The 20,532-nt window shown below is 37.8% G+C and overlaps 1 protein-coding gene across 1 annotated transcript in view; it reads left to right on the forward strand.

Annotated features, from left to right (window-relative positions):
• Positions 1-20,532, forward strand: part of ITGBL1 (integrin subunit beta like 1) — a 387,564-nt gene that overhangs the window by 184,584 nt on the left and 182,448 nt on the right. Inside the window, exon 7 of the mRNA XM_043998720.1 lies at positions 18,667-18,813. Within this exon, the coding sequence (XP_043854655.1) occupies positions 18,667-18,813 (147 nt within the window). The remainder of the gene's footprint in view (positions 1-18,666; positions 18,814-20,532) is intronic.

Genomic DNA, 20,532 nt, shown 5'->3' on the forward strand with positions numbered 1-20,532 from the left:
ATCAGCACAGCAGCTCCCTCCTTCTGACCTTCCAAGCCGTTCTTGGTTAGAAGATGATTTCAGCACATTCTTCTGTGAGTTTTGCTGCTCTGGGCATTTTCCTGTGACCTTATTTGGATGTTTTTTGGAGCGATCATGTCATGAGTTCGGGAGCTCATTGCCTTTTCAAGAGGAAGTTTTTAAGAAAGTTCCGTGACATTTAGAATTGCTCAAAAGTAAAATGTTGTACCTCTTGGAATAATGGAATCTATTTCATTGAAAGCCTTCAAGGAGAGGCCTGATAGTCACTTCTTAATAATGTATGTTATAACTGAAGATTCCTTTGGGAGTATAGGAGGAACTAGATGTGATTTTGTGAGACAGACCCTGCAGTCTTTTGGTATCTGAGATTAGTTCTCTAACCAACAGACTGCTCTTACCTCTCCTTTGAAATTATATAATATATTTGTAATTTAAGTAACAAAACATCACTTTCCATTTTCAAACTCATTTTATTTTTTATTTTCTGTTTGGAGAGTATTTTTGGTCCAGCTCTTGTATTACTTTTAATTTATAAAATAAATATTTATTAAGTACCTATTCTTAATAAACAAAATAAGCCATACTGGACATACAAAATGTAAAACCTCTCCCAAAGCCCCTGCCTTCCAGGAGCTTTTATTCTGTGGGTGGGGAAATACAATATATCCACAGGTAAATAAGTACAAAATAATTTGGGTAAAATGCAAAGTTTACTGTTTGACCTTTAGAACCTCTCATGAGCTGGTTTCAGCTTATCTTTCTAAGCTGAGAGTTCTTGATTGTTTTTCCTTTGTGATGATCTTTCCTTTTTGACAATCTGGTAAAAGTGAGGACCCTTGGGGCAGCTAGGTGGTGCAGTGGATAAAGCACTGACCCTGGATTTAGGACCTGAGTTCAAATATGGCCTTAGACACTTGACACTTACTAGCTGTGTGACCCTGGGTAAGTCACTTAACCCTCATTGCCTTGCCAAAAAAAAAATATTGAGGACCCTTTTTCAGATTAAAAAAAAAATACTCTCATAATCTGATTCCAATTTATCTTTCTATGTCCAGGGTTCCTAATCTGTTTTTATGTCATGGACCCTTTTGGCAATCTGATAAAATCTTTGGTCTCCTTTTCAGGATAAAATATGCATAGATATAGGTAGAGAGATATGTAGATGATAGATAGATAGATAGATAGATAGATAGATAGATAGATAGATAGATAGATAGATAGATAGTAAGTATTAGAAAGAAAATCACTTATAAACTCATAGCCCTGACATTAAGAACACCCACTGAGTCTTTCCTTTATTCTCTATAAGTCCAACCAAATGAGCCTACTTGCTCCTTATACATAATGAAATGTCTCCTGCTTCTATGATTTTGTACCAGCTGTTACCTATGCTAAAAATGCTCTTGATCTTTATCCCTACCTTCTGGAATACCTAGCTTTCTTCAAAGAAGAGCTAAGTTTCTATGCCCCAGGAAAGGCCCTTTCCTAATTTTCTTAGTTGTTAGTACTTTGCTCCCATATTCTAACGTTACTTGACATTTTCTCTGAATACATTTTGCATATTTTTTTGTACATGTTCTCTTTTCCCTCAACAAATTGCAAGGTCATTGAGAGAAGACTCATTTTTGCCTTTATTCCCAGCACCTGGCATAGTTCCTGGTGCATAGTAGGCACTTAATAAATGTTTATATTTATTGCATCAGCTTTGGAGCAAATCTCCTTAACCTCAATTCAAATTGGCAGAATGGATCCCAGAGCAAGGATGGCTGCATCCTCCCTTTAGGGTCCCAGGTGGCTTACTAGTGTGTTTTCCTTCATTACTTTCAGTTTGTATCAATTAGTCAGCAAGACTTAACTGGCCTGCAGAAATGTATATTTATTATGATGGTATAATTGGCATAAAATCATCTCCTTAAAAGTCTGGGACACATTTTCCCACAGAGACATACAGAGTCTGAGAGAAGGTGAGCTCAACGTTACTTGGAACACATGTAGCAAAGTGGTTACTCATAACTTCTCAAAGTCTTCCTGCTAGAGTTATCAAGGTGTTGCCTTTAGGTATAGTGTACCTTTCATGCTAGGTTCTTCATAGGGTCTTAAATCTGCCTTTCTTTATCTTGTCCAGTTTGTCCTTACCTCCTGATACAGACATTTTCTCTAGCTATTACTGTTCTAGGTATAGGGATGGATGATGAAACAAGTCCAAATCTTCTCACCCTCTGAAGTCTACAAGGTGCTCCTTGTAGTCAAAAGAAGCAACAGGGAAAGGGAGATAAGGAGACCAAGGTGGACCCAGAGGCCAGGGTGCTATTTCCCTGTTTCCCAGACCCACTTCAGTCAAGCAAAGCCTACTCTACTGGTTGTTTACCTCATGAACTCTTGTTCCATGAGAGGTCCAGGCATGCTTCTCACTTCACTCCCAGCTCTGATCACTCTCTGGACTGCTCCATCTCTACAAATTGGTACCTTCCCTTTTCTTCCTCCCACACCTCTTTCCCATTCCTATCCTTCCTGACATCTTTTTTGTTTGTTCTTCCTCTATTAGAGTTTATGCTCCTTGAGAGGAAGGACTTATCTTGTTTTCTTGTGTTTGTATCTCCAGCATTTATCACATAGCCTTATATATAGTAAGCACTTAGTAAAGGCTTTTTCTATGTTTAATCTGTCTATATTGAAATATAGCTATAAGATATACATATATATATGTACACACATATATACATGTATATATATGTGTACATGTATATATGTGTATATATGCATGTATATGTGTATATGTGTGTGTATATATAAATATTAACAGAGTACAGGTTAAGAATCCATGTCTAAAATCACTTCATGACTTCATATAAGTGATTTTATAGTAATGAATTATCATATTGGCAGCATTCTAGAACTCCACTGGGGAGGATTTTTAAAGTGTGGCATGGTTTACTTTAGAAGTTGCACAGGAGGGCAGCTAGGTGTCACAGTGGATAAAGCACCGGCCCTGGATTCAGAAGGACCCGGGTTTCAAAGCTGACCTCAGACACTTGACACTTACTAGCTGTGTGACCCTGGGCAAGTCACTTAACCCTCATTGCCCCACCAAAAAAGAAAAAAAAAAGGTAAAGGGTAGGGGGGCATCTAGGTGGGCATAGTGGATAAAATACCAGCCCTGAATTCAGTAGGACCTGAGTTCAAATCCAACATCAAACACTTGACACTTATTAGCTGTGTGACCCTGGGCAAGTCACTTAACTCTCATTGACCTGCAAAAAAAATAAAGAAGAAGAAGAAGTTGAACAGGAATAGTTTATTAGATAGTAGTCCAATAATATTAGGAGACATCCAGAATCTCTAGAATACTCGAAGTCTAGAAATGGCAAAGGGTGTTTTAGAGACAGCCCACATCCAGCCAAATCATTTATTTTCCTGAAAAATGATCTAGGAAGATTAGTGGAGCATCAGAATGAAATTGTTTTTCAGTCATTTTCAATCCTGTCTTACTCTTTGTGACCCCATTTGGAATTTTCTTCACAAAGCTACTGGAGTGGTTTATTTCCTTCTCCAGCTAATTTTAAAGAAGAGAAATCTGAGTCAAACAGGGTTAAATGACTTGCTAAGAGTCACACAGCTTATAAGTATCTGAGGCCACATTTAAACTCCAAAGATCTAGTCTTTCTGAGTAGAGGCCCAGTACTCTATGCACCATGGCACCCCCAGCTGCCCAGAATGATAGATCAATGCAATATTCAGATGGTTAAAACATCATCTCACTAATTTTGGTTTGGTACTATGGCAGGGGTGGGGGGGGAGGGGCGAGGGGCAATGAGGGTTAAGTGACTTGCCCAAGGTCACACAGCTAGTGAGTGTCAAGTGTCTGAGGCTGAATTTGAACTCAAGTCCTCTTGAATCTAAGGCTGGTGCTTTATCCACTGCACCACCTAGCTGCCCCCAGTTTGGTATTATTTTAATCTTTATTGAAGTGAAAGATGCCTTGAATGCCTCCTCATGGCTTCATGGAGACAACCCTTAGGTCCCAAATCTAGCATAGATTCGTTCCTCATCTCTACCTCTTTGAATCATTGACTGCCTTCAAGGTTTAATTCAGGTGCTACCACCTATGGAGACTCCTTATTTCCCTAGTTCAAGTCAATACAGTAAATAAAGTGTCAAGGTATGGGAAGGTTATTTAGTCATTCAATCAAATCACTCCACCTCACCCATCTAAAAAACTGACAAGTTCTTATTCTCTGATACCTTTGTCAGGACACACCTCAGTTGAATCAATCATAGGTATAAGCTAAGACTCAAAGACTAAGGCTCTGGCTTGGTCTTCATTCTTCACCCTAATTCTCTAAGCTCCTCTTGACCTAAAGAGCACTTCGTGGACTTTGATAGGTGAAAGGATTTGTACTTTTTCATCAGTGTCCTAGCAGTGTGACTAGCACAGAAGGGGCTGGAGGCAATGTCTGTATCAGGAGCCAAGGACAAAAGGCACAATGAGGAGAAACAGATTTCATGCTTTATAAGGAACCATATATGTGTGTGTGTGTGTGTGTGTGTGTGTGTGTGTGTGTGTGTGTGTGTGTAATACCTAACAGAAACGTTTTGAGGATGCCGGCAAAAAGACTTTTTTCTGAAGGTGGATAATACAGTTGGAGAGAACATGGAGGAGGTGAAGAGTGAGTTGAGTTGAAAGTGAAGTGAGTGGTAAACAATTTTATTGGTTTCCTTAGTATTCTTGTCAATTTTTTATGCATAAACATTTCCTTTGCATAAAAAATATTCTGAGAAGTCCTTAGACTTTACCAGAGTGCCAGAGGCATCCATGACATAAAAATGGTTAACCCATACTTTATAACTTTAGACTTCAAAGGGATCATAGTAGGTTTTAGAACTGAAGGCAATTGAGGCTAACCCTTCCATTTTGCTGATGATGAAACCAAGGAACAGAGAGATATTGGGTGACTTGCCTAGGTTTACACAACTGGTATTCATCTCTGAATGGATTTGATGCCAGAACTCTTTCTTTTAAATCCAGAAATCTTTCCACTTTGCCATACTGCCTCTTAGAGATTGTCTACTTCTACCCTTTCATTTTAGGAGACTAAATGTAGAGATCAAGTAGCTTGCCTATTATTATACAATGGCAGAATTGAGTGGTTTTGTCACCAATCTGCATTGTTCCAGAAAGCCTGGAAGCAAGATATGTTACTCCCAGTGCAGTGGCCTTGTTACTAGGCTATGTCTTCTCTTTACCAATGTTTTAATTTCCTCAATCTATGTCTTTCCTAAGATAGTTCTTATGCTATTTATCATGGACTGGTACAGAACCAATTTGCACCTGTAAAAAGTTGCCACCTCTGTAGTATAAATCTCTGAATCTTTACTGTAGTGGGATTTCATAGAAAAACCACTAGTTTTAGAATTCAGAGGCCCCGAGTTCAAATGTGTGTTCTATTCCTTACTATCTGTGTGACCTTGGGTTACTAATCTTATTTGGACCTAACTTTCCTAGGCTGAAGGATAAGGTAATTATTCTCAAAAAAATTACACAATACACATAAAGTGAACTTGAAAGTAATTTTAGAGTGTGTGGATCAAGAGAGACCTCATTAAGGAATTGGCATTTAAGATGATCTTTGAAGGAAGGTAGAGATTCTAGAAGTCTAACATTCTAATATTTTTCTAATGTTAAGGGTTAAAATTCTAGCTAGTCTGTCTAAAATATCTAATGAGTGGTCGCCAATAAATTATAAACTTTAGCAAGAGTTAGACTTTTAAGCATTTATTAAGGAGAATAAGAATTTGGTAAAGAGAGAGAAAGGCCTACATTCATCTATCTATTAAAGGGAGAGCACATTTCTAGCTCTGCTCTCCACCAGAGTCCAAAGGAAAGAGCCCCAGAGCGAGAGTCAGTCTCTTCCTTCCTCCTCCCACTAGCCGCGTCACTTCCTGACGCCAAAGAAAAGACTCCTGGTCTTGCCCTCAAAGACCTTCACTTCATGGGTGGAACTCTTCTACAGTAAGTCTCCAGCAGGTGGCGTTATTCCGATTGTTACAGTTATAGTAATTATTTATGACAGTCAGAGGCCAATGAGAAGATTCCTTGAATGTGCTACCTGAAAATATCAAAATTTATATTACCCTCTAGTTTCTAATGTATGACTTTAACTTATTTCATGATATATTAATTTTCTAATTGAGTTAGCTTTGTCTCTAAATTAGTTTAAAGTTACATGTTAACTTGTTATCATCCCCAAAAGGTGTATTGTCCACCCTTGCTTGTCCTTGTGGGTTATCTCCCTAACAAACCCTTCTAGGCACTAGAGAGTCTGCTAACTCAGGACCACCAACAAGGTCTACAAGATGCTGAAGGGTCCAATATAATAATTAATATTTCTTAATTGTCAGAAAGAGGTGATCACTAGCCCCAAGTGACTGTGCTATTCCACTTTAAAATAACAAATTATGTTGTCCCTTTCTCATCATGCTATCTACCTTGTAATCAATTGTATTATCTTGCTCACCTACCCAATACTGTACTCTCCCAAACTATATTAAGGCTAGCAAACCCTACCACAGGGTCTTTGGTCATCAAGAGAGATGATTAACCAAATTTATTAGTTATTTCTAGTCACACTAATAAATTGATCACGTGCAGATCATTTTCTCTCTGCCTTAATTTTCGTTTAGAATTTTATTTACCAAATTACATGTAAAAACAAATTTTGACATCAATTTTTTTAAACTTTGTGTTCTAACTTCTCTTCCTCCCTCCCTCTCCACCCTCCAGCCCCAAGAACTCAAGCAATTCAATATAAGTTATACAAGAGTAGACATGCAAACTATCTCCATATTAGCCAGGTTGCGAAAGAAAACAGACAAAAAAAAGCCCCTTCAGATTAAGGAACTATCAAAAAAAAAAAAAGAATTATGCTTCAATCTGTTTTCAGATACCATCAGTTCTTTCTCTGTGGATGGATTGCAATTTTCATAAATCTTTCAGTTATATTGAATCACTGCATTGCTGAAAATAACCATGTCCTTCACAGCAGATCACCTTACACTATTGCTGTTATTTTGCACACAGTACATTTCACTCTGCTTCAGTTCATGTAGGCCTTTCCAGGTTTTTCTCATAGCATCCTTTTCATCATAACTTTTACATCGTACCTTAAACTTGACAAATAATTTTCTTCACAATAGCCCAGCAAAGTAGGTACCATATGTTTTGCCAATATAAACAATCATCATAACTGTTTCCTTCCATCCTATTCCTTTCCCATGATATTTGCTCTATTTTCTATCTTCTGTTACCCTATTCCTCCTCAAAAGTGTTTTGTTTCTGGCTGTTCCCTCCCCCGTTCTGCCCTCCCTTCTTTCACCCTTCCTTCCTTATCCCCTTCCCCTCCTACTTTCCTGCAGGGTTAGATAGATTACTCCACCCAATTGGGTGTGTATGTTATTCCCTCCTTGAGCTAACTCTTATGAGATTAAGATCTTTAAGCTAATTCTGTAGTGTATAAAGCTCCTTTACTTCCCCATACCTCCCCCATCTCTCATCCCACTCCTTACACCCTTTCCTGTTTCTTTCATGTGAGATTTCACCCCATTCTGTCACTCCCCTATCCCCTCCCCCAGTGAACTCCTCTCCCCCATTAATTTTACTTAAAAAATGTCATCATGGGGCAGCTACATGACACAGTGGACAAAGTGCTTGCCCTGAACTGAGGAGGACCTGAGCCCCAAATTCATGCTGTGTTATCCTGACTGTGGCTCCACAGTATTTGAATTGCTTCTTTCTGGCTGCTTGCAATATTTTCTCCTTGACCTGGGAGCTCTGAAATTTGGCTATAATATTCCTGGAAGTTTTCCTTTTGGGATCTTTTTCAGGAAGTGATTGGTGAATTCTTTCAATTTCTATTTTACCTTCTGCTTCTGGAATATCAGGGCAATTTTCCCTGACAATTTCCTGGAAGATGATGTCTAAGCTCTTTCCTTGATCATGGTTTTCAGGTAGTCCAATGATTTTCAAATTATCTCTCCTGGATCTATTTTCCAGGTCAACAGATTTTCAAAGAAGATATTTCACATTGCCCTCTATTCTTTTTTTATTATTATTATTATTCATTTGGATTATTACTCATTTGTGTCTTGGTTTCTCATTAAGTCACTAGCTTCCATTTGTTCAACCCTAATCCTTAGGCAGTTGTTTTCATCAGAGAGCTTTTCTATTTGGCTGGTCAAGCTGTTGACTTTTTTCTCATGTCTTTTCTGCATCACCCTCATTTCTCTTTCCATTTTCTCCTCTAGCTCTCTAACTTTATCTTCAAAGTCCTTTTTGAGCACCTCTATGGCCTGAGACCAATTCATATTTTTCTTGGAAGCTTTAGATGTAGGGGCCCTGATGTTTCTATCCTCTTCTGAGGGTGCACCTCTATCTTCCTTGTCACTAAAGAAGCTATCTATGCTTCACAGTTTTTTTCTGTCTGCTCATCCTGCCTATCTTTCACTTGACTTTTAATTTCTTCTTAGTGTGGGGTCCTGCTTCCAGGATGTACTGTCCCAAGTTTCAGGGGGGTCCTATGTGTTACGATTTAATGAGGGGCAGTTTCTTCACTTGCCCGGCCCTTTCTCTGGTACATAGATAACTCCAGGCCAACTTACCAATCAATCAGGCAAAACTTTGCTGTGGTTGCTCTGAGGAGCCTGCAACCCTCCCCTGTCTGAGCCACCATGGCTCAAAGTTTCTTCCTGGTTCCCCACTAGGGTAGGACATCCAAATCCCCCCTTAGCTCCTGCATACACCCCCATAGACTCCCCACCTTCCCCCCAGCCAGACATTCAGATCTCTCACCAGACCAGGAGCTTAGTTCCAGAAGACATGGCACTGCAGCTGATTTGGAGGCTTGAGGGTAAGTTTCTCCAGTGCAGCCTGCCTGGGGCTGTATCTGTGTTGGTGTAATCAATTGAGGGGCTGGACTCCACTCCCAGCCCAGTTCTCCCTTCTGCTGAATTTCCAAGGTGTCTTTAGCTGGAGAATAATCTCAGCCATCTTTTTTGTGGATTATGCTGCTCCAGGAGTTGTTTTCTGGCTGTGTTTGGAGGGTTTTTTGGAGTAATTATGTCAAGAAGTTTGAGTGTCTACTGCCTTTCCTCCACCATCTTGGCTCTGCCCCCTCTCCCCTCTGCCTTAATTTTCAAACTTAATACTATGGGCTAACTAATACATGCCTTCATTTGTGCATTCTATGTGTCTTCATTATTGACAGGTATCACTGCTGATTATGACTGCATACAGGGCATGACCTTAGTAAAATGCATCTGAATGTATTGACGTTTTATTAGGCATCTGTAATTGTCTGTGAGGAACGTGAGCTGCTGGCAATTCAATTCAACACATATTTATTAAATGCTAATTATGTGCAAAGTATCTTGCTAGGCCTTGGGAATTCAAAGACAGAAACAATATAATTCCTATCTTCAAGGCATTTACAATCTATTAGCTATAATCTGAATTAGAAAAAAAAATAAAATGTATAAGAGAAGGCAAATGGAGTGGCCTGACAAATTCTAGGAGGCAGGGATCATTTCTAACTGGTAGAACCAAGGAAGACACCATGGAAAGGATATCAACCGAATTTTCCTTAAAGAAGGAGTGAGACTTCAAAGGCAGTGAAGAGAAAAATGATTAAAATTATAGGGATGAGTTCACATGGAGTAAATAGAAACAAGGACAAAATGGAGTAAGAGTAAGAAGTTCAGGTTGTATTAAGAGCAAACCATGTAATAAATCTTGAACTAAGACTACAGTTAGTAGATTTTCTTCAATGCCAAGGGAAAGTGGGGTTTATTATAATTATAATTATTATTCATTAGGAAATAGGGAGTCACTAAAAAAAGTCTTTGAACAAGACAGTGTCCATAAACCTATGTATTAGGAAGATTACTTTGTAGGATTGATTGAAAAGTAAAGAAATGGGAGACAGAGAAACTATTTAGGAAGCTATTGTAATTAATTGTCCAGGGTAAAGATAACTGAGGCCTCAGCTATAATCACAGTAGTGTCACTTGGCTGCTTAAGAAGCTTTGCTTAGCTTTCTATTGCCTCTAGAATAAAATACACATCTCTCCCTTGGACATTCACTTATTCATTTCAATCTATAGATTGATTACACATTAATTCCTCTTATGTACTCTATTTTTCTACTATTCCTCCATGCCTAGAATTCTCTCCCTCCTTACCTTTTCCTTTAAAGGCTACTGATCCCTCTACATTTTTGTGTATTTCTCCAACTCTCATCAGCAACTTTTTTGCTTACTACATATGTTTTGTATAGACCTACCTGTGTGCACATTGTTTCCTCCTAGTAGATTGTAAACTCTTTGAGACTTTGAAATAAGGACTTTCTTTTTTTTTTCTTTCTTTCTTCCCCTCTCTCTTACTTTCCTTCTTTCTTTCTTCCTTCTTTCTTTTTCTTTCTTCCTTCCTTCTTTCTGTCTTTCCTTCCTTCCTTTCTCTTTCTTATTTCCTTCTTTCTTTTTCTTTCTCTCTTTCTCTCATCTCTTCTCTTCCTTCTCCATGGCTTAGCACTGAGCTTACCCATAGTAGGTGCTTAATCAATGATTGTTGAACTGAATTTAATGGAAAGATTGCTTTTGTTCATTCTGCTGCTTTCATGTACTTTAACTGATTTAATAATCTCAACACTTGTGAGATATGTAGGGAATATATTATTGGACTTATAGAGTTGTAAACTGACACTTGGAGAGATTAAGTTACTTGCTTAAAATCACACAACTAGCAAATGGCAGAGATTGGATTTGAACCCAGATCTCCTGACTCAGTCTAGTGCCTTCTTCATGAAACTAAATTACATTTGATCTTTGGAATATAATTTCTATATGGAGAGCTTCGAGAGGTTGTGGGGATGAAGGAAAATATGTAGTCTTCCATCTTATTGTTCACATGACCCAGAAGTCCTATAATATGTCTTCTTTCTTCATATGCTACTATATAACTCCTGCCATTCTCCTTGGATTAAAAGATCTCCATATCTATTTCTATCTCTATTTCTGCTTCCATATGAGTCTAAATGTTATAGTAGGTAGACTTCCTGCTCTGCCCCTTCATTCAAAATGCTGTGGGTTCAAGTCCTGCCTATGGCATACCCTAGCTATGTGATCATGGGCAAATGATTGAACATTTCAGTGACTTCTGGAAACTCTGAAATTATAAATTGCAGAGAATTTGATGGCATGCATCAAGAGAAGATGTTTTCATGCTTTAAGTTTCCCATATGAATGAAATCAAAGGTCCAGACCACCCCCACCCATCTCCCACCAAAATTGCCATTGCTTAGTGCAAAGATGCTATCAATTTTAATAGCATTAATGATTCCCAGCAAAAAAGATAATTTTCCTTAGGATACAAAATATATTTGCATTGTTTCAGTCTATGTCCTTTCTAACACCCACTCATCTTTCCCTTTTAACTGTCACCCCATATCATTTGCTTTATCCAAGAGCAAGGAGTAGAGCTAGTAATGAACATCATATAGCAATCGTCTACCATTAAGTATGAATCTAGATATGCTATAGCAGTAGGCACTTTTCAATGCTTTTGCTTTAAAAGAATGACACCTGCCACTCTTCATAAACAATAATTTTCTGTAAATCTCCATGATCAGTCAAAAACCTTACAGGTATGTGTGTGTGTGTGTGTATGTGTGTACATACACATATACACCCACATACATACACATGTACACACATATATAACCCTATAACCACTATGAAACTTTAAAACTGAGCTTTTTCCCCTTTTCTTCTGACATTGTAAATCTCTATTTAAATCTCTTCCTTAGTAGAGAGGAAAGTTGCCTTTCTGATGTCCAGATTGAAGTTCTGTTATTTAATTTAGTTGTGAAAGTGTTAGTCTTCCCAGAAAAGACAGCATGTTCTTTCTTTGTCCAGCTTTCTGACAGCAGGTCTAGCTGTTCTACAATGAAGCTTCCCACTTTCAAACCTTTTGAGGCCACTGGAACCTAGAAACCAATAAAATACTTGATACCTTAAAAAGCTGTTCCTCTCTCTCTCTCTCTCTCTCTCTCTCTCTCTCTCTCTCTCTCTCTCTCTCTCTCTCTCTCTCTCTCTCTCTCTGTGTTTGTTTATTTAACTTTATATACTACTCTTTCCCTAAAACAATATGGTAAGGTTTGTAAAAGCATTGGAATATCTTAAGATAAATTATGGGAACATGTTATATCTCAATCTTTTTCCTCTGGAATGGATTTATTATTCTAAGGACTACTTATTCAATCTTTGAATTATTTCATTTTCTAGTCCTAGGCAATCATATTTATATGTTGTTAAATGTCATAGTATAAAGTGAGTAATCATACTTTTTCTAAGATCTTAGAAATTAAAGCTGAAGTGGGCCCCCAAAACATCTTCATTTTACAGTTGGAAACAAACCCTTAGTGAAAAAGTATGATGAGATTGTTGAATATTAAAAATATATATAGTTTATTTTGCCTGTCTCCTACAAACAGATCAGAGAAATTTATCTTTAATCTCTCCTATGAAATTAATAAACAGATAAGAGAAATTATAATACATATTATCTCCTACAATTCGTTTCAATACTTGTCCTCTTACAAAAACCCAGATCAGAGAAAACATAAATCTCCTACCAAAACCAGATCAGAGAACCAGATTGGAGACAGAAAGAAAAAACATAATACCAATTTAATTTTGTCCCAAGAAGAACTATAAGATGATCATGTAGAGACTCCCCTCCTAAGAAGGGAACTTGGGGACTCCCCCTTTATGAGGGTATATTTGGTTTTTTTGTCCATGGGTTACAGTGTGATCAGCTTCAATAGTATGATACAGAAGCAAAGTCAGTTAACAATTTAAGTTATAACAAATATGGAGTAAATACTAAAACATCATGATAAGTTTACAGGATTCCAAAAAAGGGTTTGGCAAGGATGGAGGACACCCAGATGTCCTGAAGGAAAAGAAGTCACTAGGTAGAGTCTTTTATCTGCTAGCTATCTGGGTTCAGTTTGGAGTTCAATTGAAGGAAATTTTGTTCCTATTAATCCTATTAATCCAGGATTTCATAAAAAATACTTTTGGATAAGAAAGCACCTCCATCAAATCCAGGTGATCCAAATATTCATATTAACAAGATCATGGACCATGTCTCACAGAGTCAAATGAGGAATATTTGATTTGGAGAAGAGATGAATGGTCTTCAGATATTTGAAGGAGAATAATGTTGAAGAGTGATGAGTGATGAGACTGGTCTACTAGACAATAGACATAACCTTTACCTTTTCATATTCTTTCACTTTGTCCCTCCCTCCTCTATGAAAATTGTTTTGGACTCTTCAGGATGGTTTTAACCTAACTGTAGCTTCACATATGCTCTTGGGAAAATTTCCTACCCCATGTTGCCCATTTTCTATCTCCCAGTTCATAACTGAGGCAGAAATACCCGGGGTGGTGGGAAAAATAGAAGGGGGGGGGGGAGCGAGCAAGCGAGAGAGAGAGAGAGAGAGAGAGAGAGAGAGAGAGAGAGAGAGAGAGAGAGAGAGAGAGAGAGAGAGAGAGCTTGCTTTAATCTGTATTCAGACTTCATCAGTTCTGTCTCTGGAGATGCATAGCTTTTATGATAATAATTCCTTCAGAATTGTCTTGGAATATCATATTACCGAGAATAGCTAAGTCATTAATATTTGATCTTTGTATGATATTGCTATTACTATGTATGCTGTTCTGGTTATGCTCACCTCACTTTGTATCACTTCATGTAAGTCCAGGTTTTTCTAAAAACATCTTCCTCATCTTTTCTTATAGCACAGTAGTAGTCCATCATAAACATATACAACAACTTGTTTATCCATTCCATTCCACAATTGATGGGCATATGCTCACTGTCCAATTCTTTGTCACCACACACACACACACAAAAACCTGCTATAAATATTTATAGATATTCCCCACCCCTTTTTTATCTCTTTGGGATACAGACCTAGCAGTGGTATTTTTGGGTCAAAGAGTATGCACAGTTTTATAGTCCTTTGGGCATAATTGTAAATTGCTCTCCAGAATGGTTGGATCAGTTTACAGCTCCATCAACAATGCATTAGTGTCCCAATTTTCCCATATCCCTGCCAAAATTTGTCATTTTTCCTTTTCTGTCATAGTAGTCACTCTCAGAGGTATGAGGTGATACCTCATAAATTGTTTTAATTTGCACATCTTTAATCAATAGTAATTTAGAACATTTTTATATAACTATTGATAGTTTTGATTTCTTCATCTGAAAACTGCCTATTCATATCCTTTGAACATTTATCAGAACTTGTAGTTTTAAAATTTTGTCTTGGTTCTCTGTATGTTTGAGGAATGTGGCTTTTATGAGAAGAAACTGATTTTTATGCTTTTCTTGAATCTTGCATTTGAAAGTCAAATTTTTCTTTTCATCAGGAATGCTTGAAAGTGCTCTATTCATTGAATATTCATTTTTTCCCTGAATAATTTTACTCAGTTTTTCTTGATAGGTGATTCTTGGTTGTAATCCTAGCCTCTTTGGCCTTCTAGAATATCATATTCCAAGTCCTCAAATCCTTTTAATGGAGAAGCTGCTAAATCTTGTGCTATCCTCACTGTGTCTCTGTGATGTTTGAATTGTTTCTTTTTGGCTGCTTGCAATATTTTCTCCTTAACTTAGGAGATCTGCAATTTGGCTATAATGTTCCTGGGAGTTTTCATTTTGGTATCTTTTTCAGGACGTGATCACTGCAATGTTTTTCAATTTTCAATTTTACTCTCAGGTTCTAGGATATTGTGGCAATTTTCCTTGATAATTTTTTGTTTGATCCTGTCTTTTAGTTAATCCAGTGATTATGAAATGATCTTTCCTCAATCAATTTTCTAGGTCAGTTGTTTTTCCAATTAGATATTTCACATTTTCTTTTTGTTTTTAATTCTTTTGCCTTTTTTTTAATGTCTTATGGGATTATTAACTTCTCATTTGGCCTCTTGATGGCTCAGAGTGGGTATAAATAGCAATGGTCTATTTTGACCCCATATTCCCATTTATTGATTTTTATTTATTATTATTATTGATTATTAAATTATTTGTTTATTTTTCTTTTTGACTAGGGAAAAGAGGCCATTCTTTGCCTCATTTCTTAGCTAGCCTTAATCACTAAATGGGCATTGCCTCAAGAAAACTAAGACCTCTAAAAGACCTTAGCTTAAAAAGGTCTCCCACTTTGTCTGGGGCCATCTCCAGTCATCCTGATCTATATCTTGCCAGTGGACCCAGATGGTTGTGGAGGAGAGAGTGAGATTGGTGAACTTGCATAGCCCTCCCTCACTTAAATCCAATTCAGTGCAAGTCATGATATTACCCTGATGTCATGGTTCTCTTCGAGAATGAAGCACAAACAACAATAGTCAATTCTGCTTTTTAAGGAGCTCTTCTCTTCAGTGAATTTTTGTGCCTCTTCAAGCATTTGGCCTATCCTGTTTTTTAAGGTGTTATTTTCTTCAATAGTTTTTGTGCCTCCTTTATTAAGCTATTGACCTTTTTTGGGGGGAGGAAGGGCTGAGACCAATTAACATTTTTTGAGGCTTTGGATATAGTAATTTTGACTTTGTTGTCTTCTGATTTTGTGTTTTGATCTTCCCTATTGTCATAGTAATGTTCTGGGGTCAGATTCTTTTGTTTGCTCATCTTTCTAGTATATTTCTTGACTTTTAACTTGATGTTAAAGTTGGGCTTTCTTCCTGGGTTGGAGGAGACACTGTTCCAAGCTTCAAGATTTTTGTGATGCTATTTTCAGAGCTAGTTCTGGGAGTCTGTATGTTTTCAGTTCTTTCAAGGTGGTATAATCCAAGGAGAAATGTGGTTACTGATCTCCTCTCCATCTCTGTGGTCTGTGAATGTTCACCAACATTCTTTTCTGCCCTTGGACTGGGCCCAAGGACCCTGATCCCCCATGATCTAGTATGTGAGTGGTCCTCTTCATCCTAGGACTGTCACCTGGAACCAAATATAGATAATGTGATAGAGTCCTGCACACACTGCCATCAAAGGATCCTCTGTAACCTCCTTTTTACCATTTGTTCTACTGTCATACTGTCTGTAAGCTGAGAGCTCCAGAAGCACCCCATGCTTCTGATTCAGTCAACCCCAAGCTTGCTGCTGACTTTGTAGTCATGGCCTGTGTTGGACTGTATTCTGCTCTCACCTCAGTGAAACAAACTTTTCATGTCCACTTTCTAAGCTATCTTGCTCTGGAAAATTGTTTTATCTTGTGCTTTTGTTAGCTCTGCCACTCCAGAATTCATTTGGGGTGGGCGGCTAGGTGGTGCAGTGGATAAAGCACCGGCCCTGGATTCAGGAGTACCTGAGTTCAAATCCGGCCTCAGACACTTGACACTTAGTAGCTGTGTGACCCTGGGCAAGTCACTTAGCCCCCATTGCCCCACAAAAAAAACCCCAAACCCAAAAAACAGAATTCATTTGGGGCAATATTTTAGCATTGTTTAGAGGGAAGTTTGGGAGAGTTCAAGCAAATCCCTGCCTTCACTGTGTTATCTTCACCAATCATCTCTAAATTGCCAAGAAAAGATAGTAAGAAAGGGCAAGAGAATCTTGAACCAAACCTTTGGGCATATTGAGAGCTAGTAGATGTGACATGGATAATGATCCAGCAACAGAAACTAAAAACTAATAGCAAGAGAACAGGAGAAAGAAATGTCACAAAAACTGAGAGAAAAGGATATTTAGAAGGAGAAGGTGGCTATTTTAAATGCTGCCTTTTCTTTTTAGACCGTCTCAAGTGCTCATTAGTTCCATGGATTCATGTACTATCCAGAGGGTTACTGGATTCAGATGTCTGGCCTTGGTCATTCTGCTAAAGGCCAGCCCCACAATATGAACTGCCTAACACTATATCAAATTGGATATTCCATGGATCACTCAAAATGAACATGTGCCAAACTGAACTTCCTCTCCCTACAAACCCATCCCATTTCAAAAGGTGCATTTGACTATTGAGGACCCAATCATCCAATTACTGAATTTTAAACCTCACCTCACATATGCTACCATATCTTGTAATTTCATTCTCCATAAAACTGCCTTCTCTCTACTTACATAAGTGACTACTCTATTTTTGGCCTTTATCATCTCTTGCCTGAATTATTTCAATAGTCTTCTAATTGATCTTCATGCTTCAGAACTCTTTTCATTCAAATTCATTCTCCATACAGTTGCTAGAATGATTTATACAAGGTATACATCTGACCATGTTGTTCCCTTTTCCCTCTAGAATTAAACAGAAAATCCTCTCTCTGGTACTGAAAACTCTTCATTAACTGGACCCTTTCTACATTTCCAGTCTTCTTATACCTTGCTCCCTTCCATGCAGTCTATATTTCAGGTACATTGAGCTATGTGCTGTTCTCTACACATAACCCTTCAGCTCCCCTCTCTGCCTGGTGTGATAAAGGAAAACCAGCACCACTCCCTTTAAGGTCTGTGATGTAACTTAAAGCCCGAAATCAAAGTCCAACTTATTTAACACCCCCAGGAGTAAATAGAAGGATCTTACTGGGAATTAAGGAATTTCCAGTTGCAATCATTTTGCTTCCCTTTGTGAAACCAACTCCTTTCAAGTGCATTCGATCCTTAGAGGAGGGAACATCCTTTGCTCCAGGGTTTTTTATTGATCTTATGAACATTTCATGTAGAGAAAGGTTTTTAACTCTTTCCTAACCCCAGAATGGTTATTCTGCAAGACCTTGAATTCCATGCAGGCTTTAGCTTAATCTTTTTCCTAAGCTTCTCAGCCAAGGGAAGAATGGAGCTCAGAAGGCATAGACATTGAAAGCAAAACAATTTGGCTCCTATTTCCCAAAGTTATCCTCCTTAGCAGAACTTAAGTGTCATAAGAACATAGAGGGAAAGATACATTCACTAAGATACCAAATCCAAACCATAGACATGCTCTACTATTGGGGTAGCTATGGTGATGACCTTGGATAGAGTCAAGAGGACTGAGTTCAAATCTGACTACCGACACTGTACTCGCTGTTTGACCCTCACGAGAATGACTTAACCCCTCAAATTAGCCTCAAGATCAGGGGCCATCTCCAATTATGCTAATCTCTATCTTGCTACTGGACACAGATGACTCTGGAGGAGGAAGTGAGTTTGGTGACCTTTCACAGCCATCCCTCACTTAAATCCAATTCACTGTAAATCAAGATATCACTTCTCAAGGTCATGGTCCTTTTTGAGATTGAATTAAAAACAACAAAACATCCTGTATGTTGTTGTTGTTTTGTAAGAACCTAAGGGAGCTAATTAAATGGCATGCAACTGTATTTCTCTCGTGCTGATTGATTAAGAATCTGTCTAGCAAAAGATTGATTTTATCCAGCATGATTGAACTCCATCAACATAATTTAATAAAAAATCATCTTAAAGAATTTTAACATTATACAAAATAGATTTTAACTCCATTTTTAAAGTATTGTCCAAATTAAGATCTTGATTAATAGAACATTATTATTTAAATAAAAACAACTTCTGATTTAAAAAAAAATTGCTGTACTGTTTTAAAGGTCATGGGCAGTGTAACTGTGGAAGATGTGACTGCAAAGTTGGCTGGTCTGGCAAAAAGTGTGAGCATCCCCTTTCCTGCCCACTGTCTGCTGAGGATAGCATCAAGAAGTGCCAAGGAAGCTCCAATTTGCCCTGCTCTGGAAGAGGTCAGTAAGGTCATCAAATCTTTCTCAGTTCCTTTTCATTCTGTATGTGTACTCTCCCCCCCCTCAGTCTCTGTCTTTCTCCACATATAGCTATATATATGTCTGCATGTATGTGTGTATGTATATACACACACAGATACATATACAGACATACACAGATATGTATTGCTTTTTACAAAAGCAGATGATCTTTATTGTTAATTCATCTCATAATGGTACTCAATCACATTCATATATTAGAACTTATTCAAACATTTTACAATTTTAGATATCCTCTTAGTTTCCAGTAGGTTTTTTTTCCACCACAAAAAGAGTTTCTATAAATGTTTTTCTACATAAAAGACTGTTTCTTCTTTGTTCATTCTCTTTTAGGTATAAGTCTAGCAGTGATCTAGCTTGGCCAAAGGGCTCTGCCTAAAAGGAGTTTTGCATTTTCAGAACTAATAAGAGTTGCATGTACATGAGTGAGGACAAATGGGAAAACACAGACACAGACAGACAGACAGACAGACAGACAGACAGACACACACACACACACACACACACACACACACACAGTTCAACTATACTTTGATCCTCTTCCTTTTCTCTTTGTTTAGCAGCCCCCTCTCCCCTGTTCCTTTCTCTCCAAGCCTTTCTCCCCTTTAGCTTCTGGCATATTTGATTCACTTTTGCGTTCGATGATTGTGTATGTAGGGGATTTTTAAAGTTCATGTAAGATCAATTTTGATGTTTATAGATGGGTGTTCTTCAGCCAGAGCATATGAATGACAGCACCTAATTGTCCCAGTGACATTTCTGAGACCTTAGAACATTGCTTGTGGAGCTTATTGTCTTTGGCAAAAGGCTTTGTCTAAAACAGATATTTATGAATTGGCATCTGCTGTTGGGGAGAGCATGCAGTCTCAGGTGTCTTCCCAGCATTGGATCAACACAAATTGGAGGCCAGAGAAAAATCCATCCAGGAAGAAAACTATTTCCATTCTTTTTGATTTATCAAAATATGAAATGTGGTTTCATCTCTCAGATGAGAATAGAAAAGTAAATGTGAAATGGACTTTTGTGGCCATGAGTAATTGAAGTTATTACAAATGTTACCCACTGAAGTTCTTGATAGGGAAAGGAGGAAAGCTGTTCTTTACCCTCTATGGATGACCTTCAATTTCATTTAATTTTTATCCAAGTCTCTTTATTAATATTATTTATGCTAGAATGCTCAAAAGTTTAATATACTTTCTGTGCTTAATAGTCCCACCATAATTTCCCTATCCTCAAATTTATACCAAGAGAATTAACCATGGCGCGCTTTCCATGAACATACAAATAGCATTCTTTATAGAAACAAAGAACTAAATATAGATTATAATCAGTCTACTATTTTACTTTTGTTTTTCCAATGCAATCTCAGTGGATTTGATGGTTGGGCTGCTGTTTGCAAAGTCAAAACTTGTTTAGTAGTGGCAGGAGAAAATGGTTCATAGAAAGCTTGTATTTAATAGTATTTGGAATCACTATATTATGAACTTGGAAGCTTGGGGGTGAGAATGGAAATAACTCATTTTGCTTCAGAGTATGGTTTGATTGCCATGAAAATTCTGATCTCCAAAGTTTGCTTTTCATATATGGTGATGGGAGAATTTGGAAGCAGTGACCTCTAATTGGGTGAGGGTGAGAGATGACTGGTGGAAAGGCATCCGCTGATATTCTTGAGATGTCAGG

This window comes from Dromiciops gliroides, chromosome 3, assembly GCF_019393635.1.
Source record: "Dromiciops gliroides isolate mDroGli1 chromosome 3, mDroGli1.pri, whole genome shotgun sequence".
Classification (NCBI taxonomy): domain Eukaryota; kingdom Metazoa; phylum Chordata; class Mammalia; order Microbiotheria; family Microbiotheriidae; genus Dromiciops; species Dromiciops gliroides.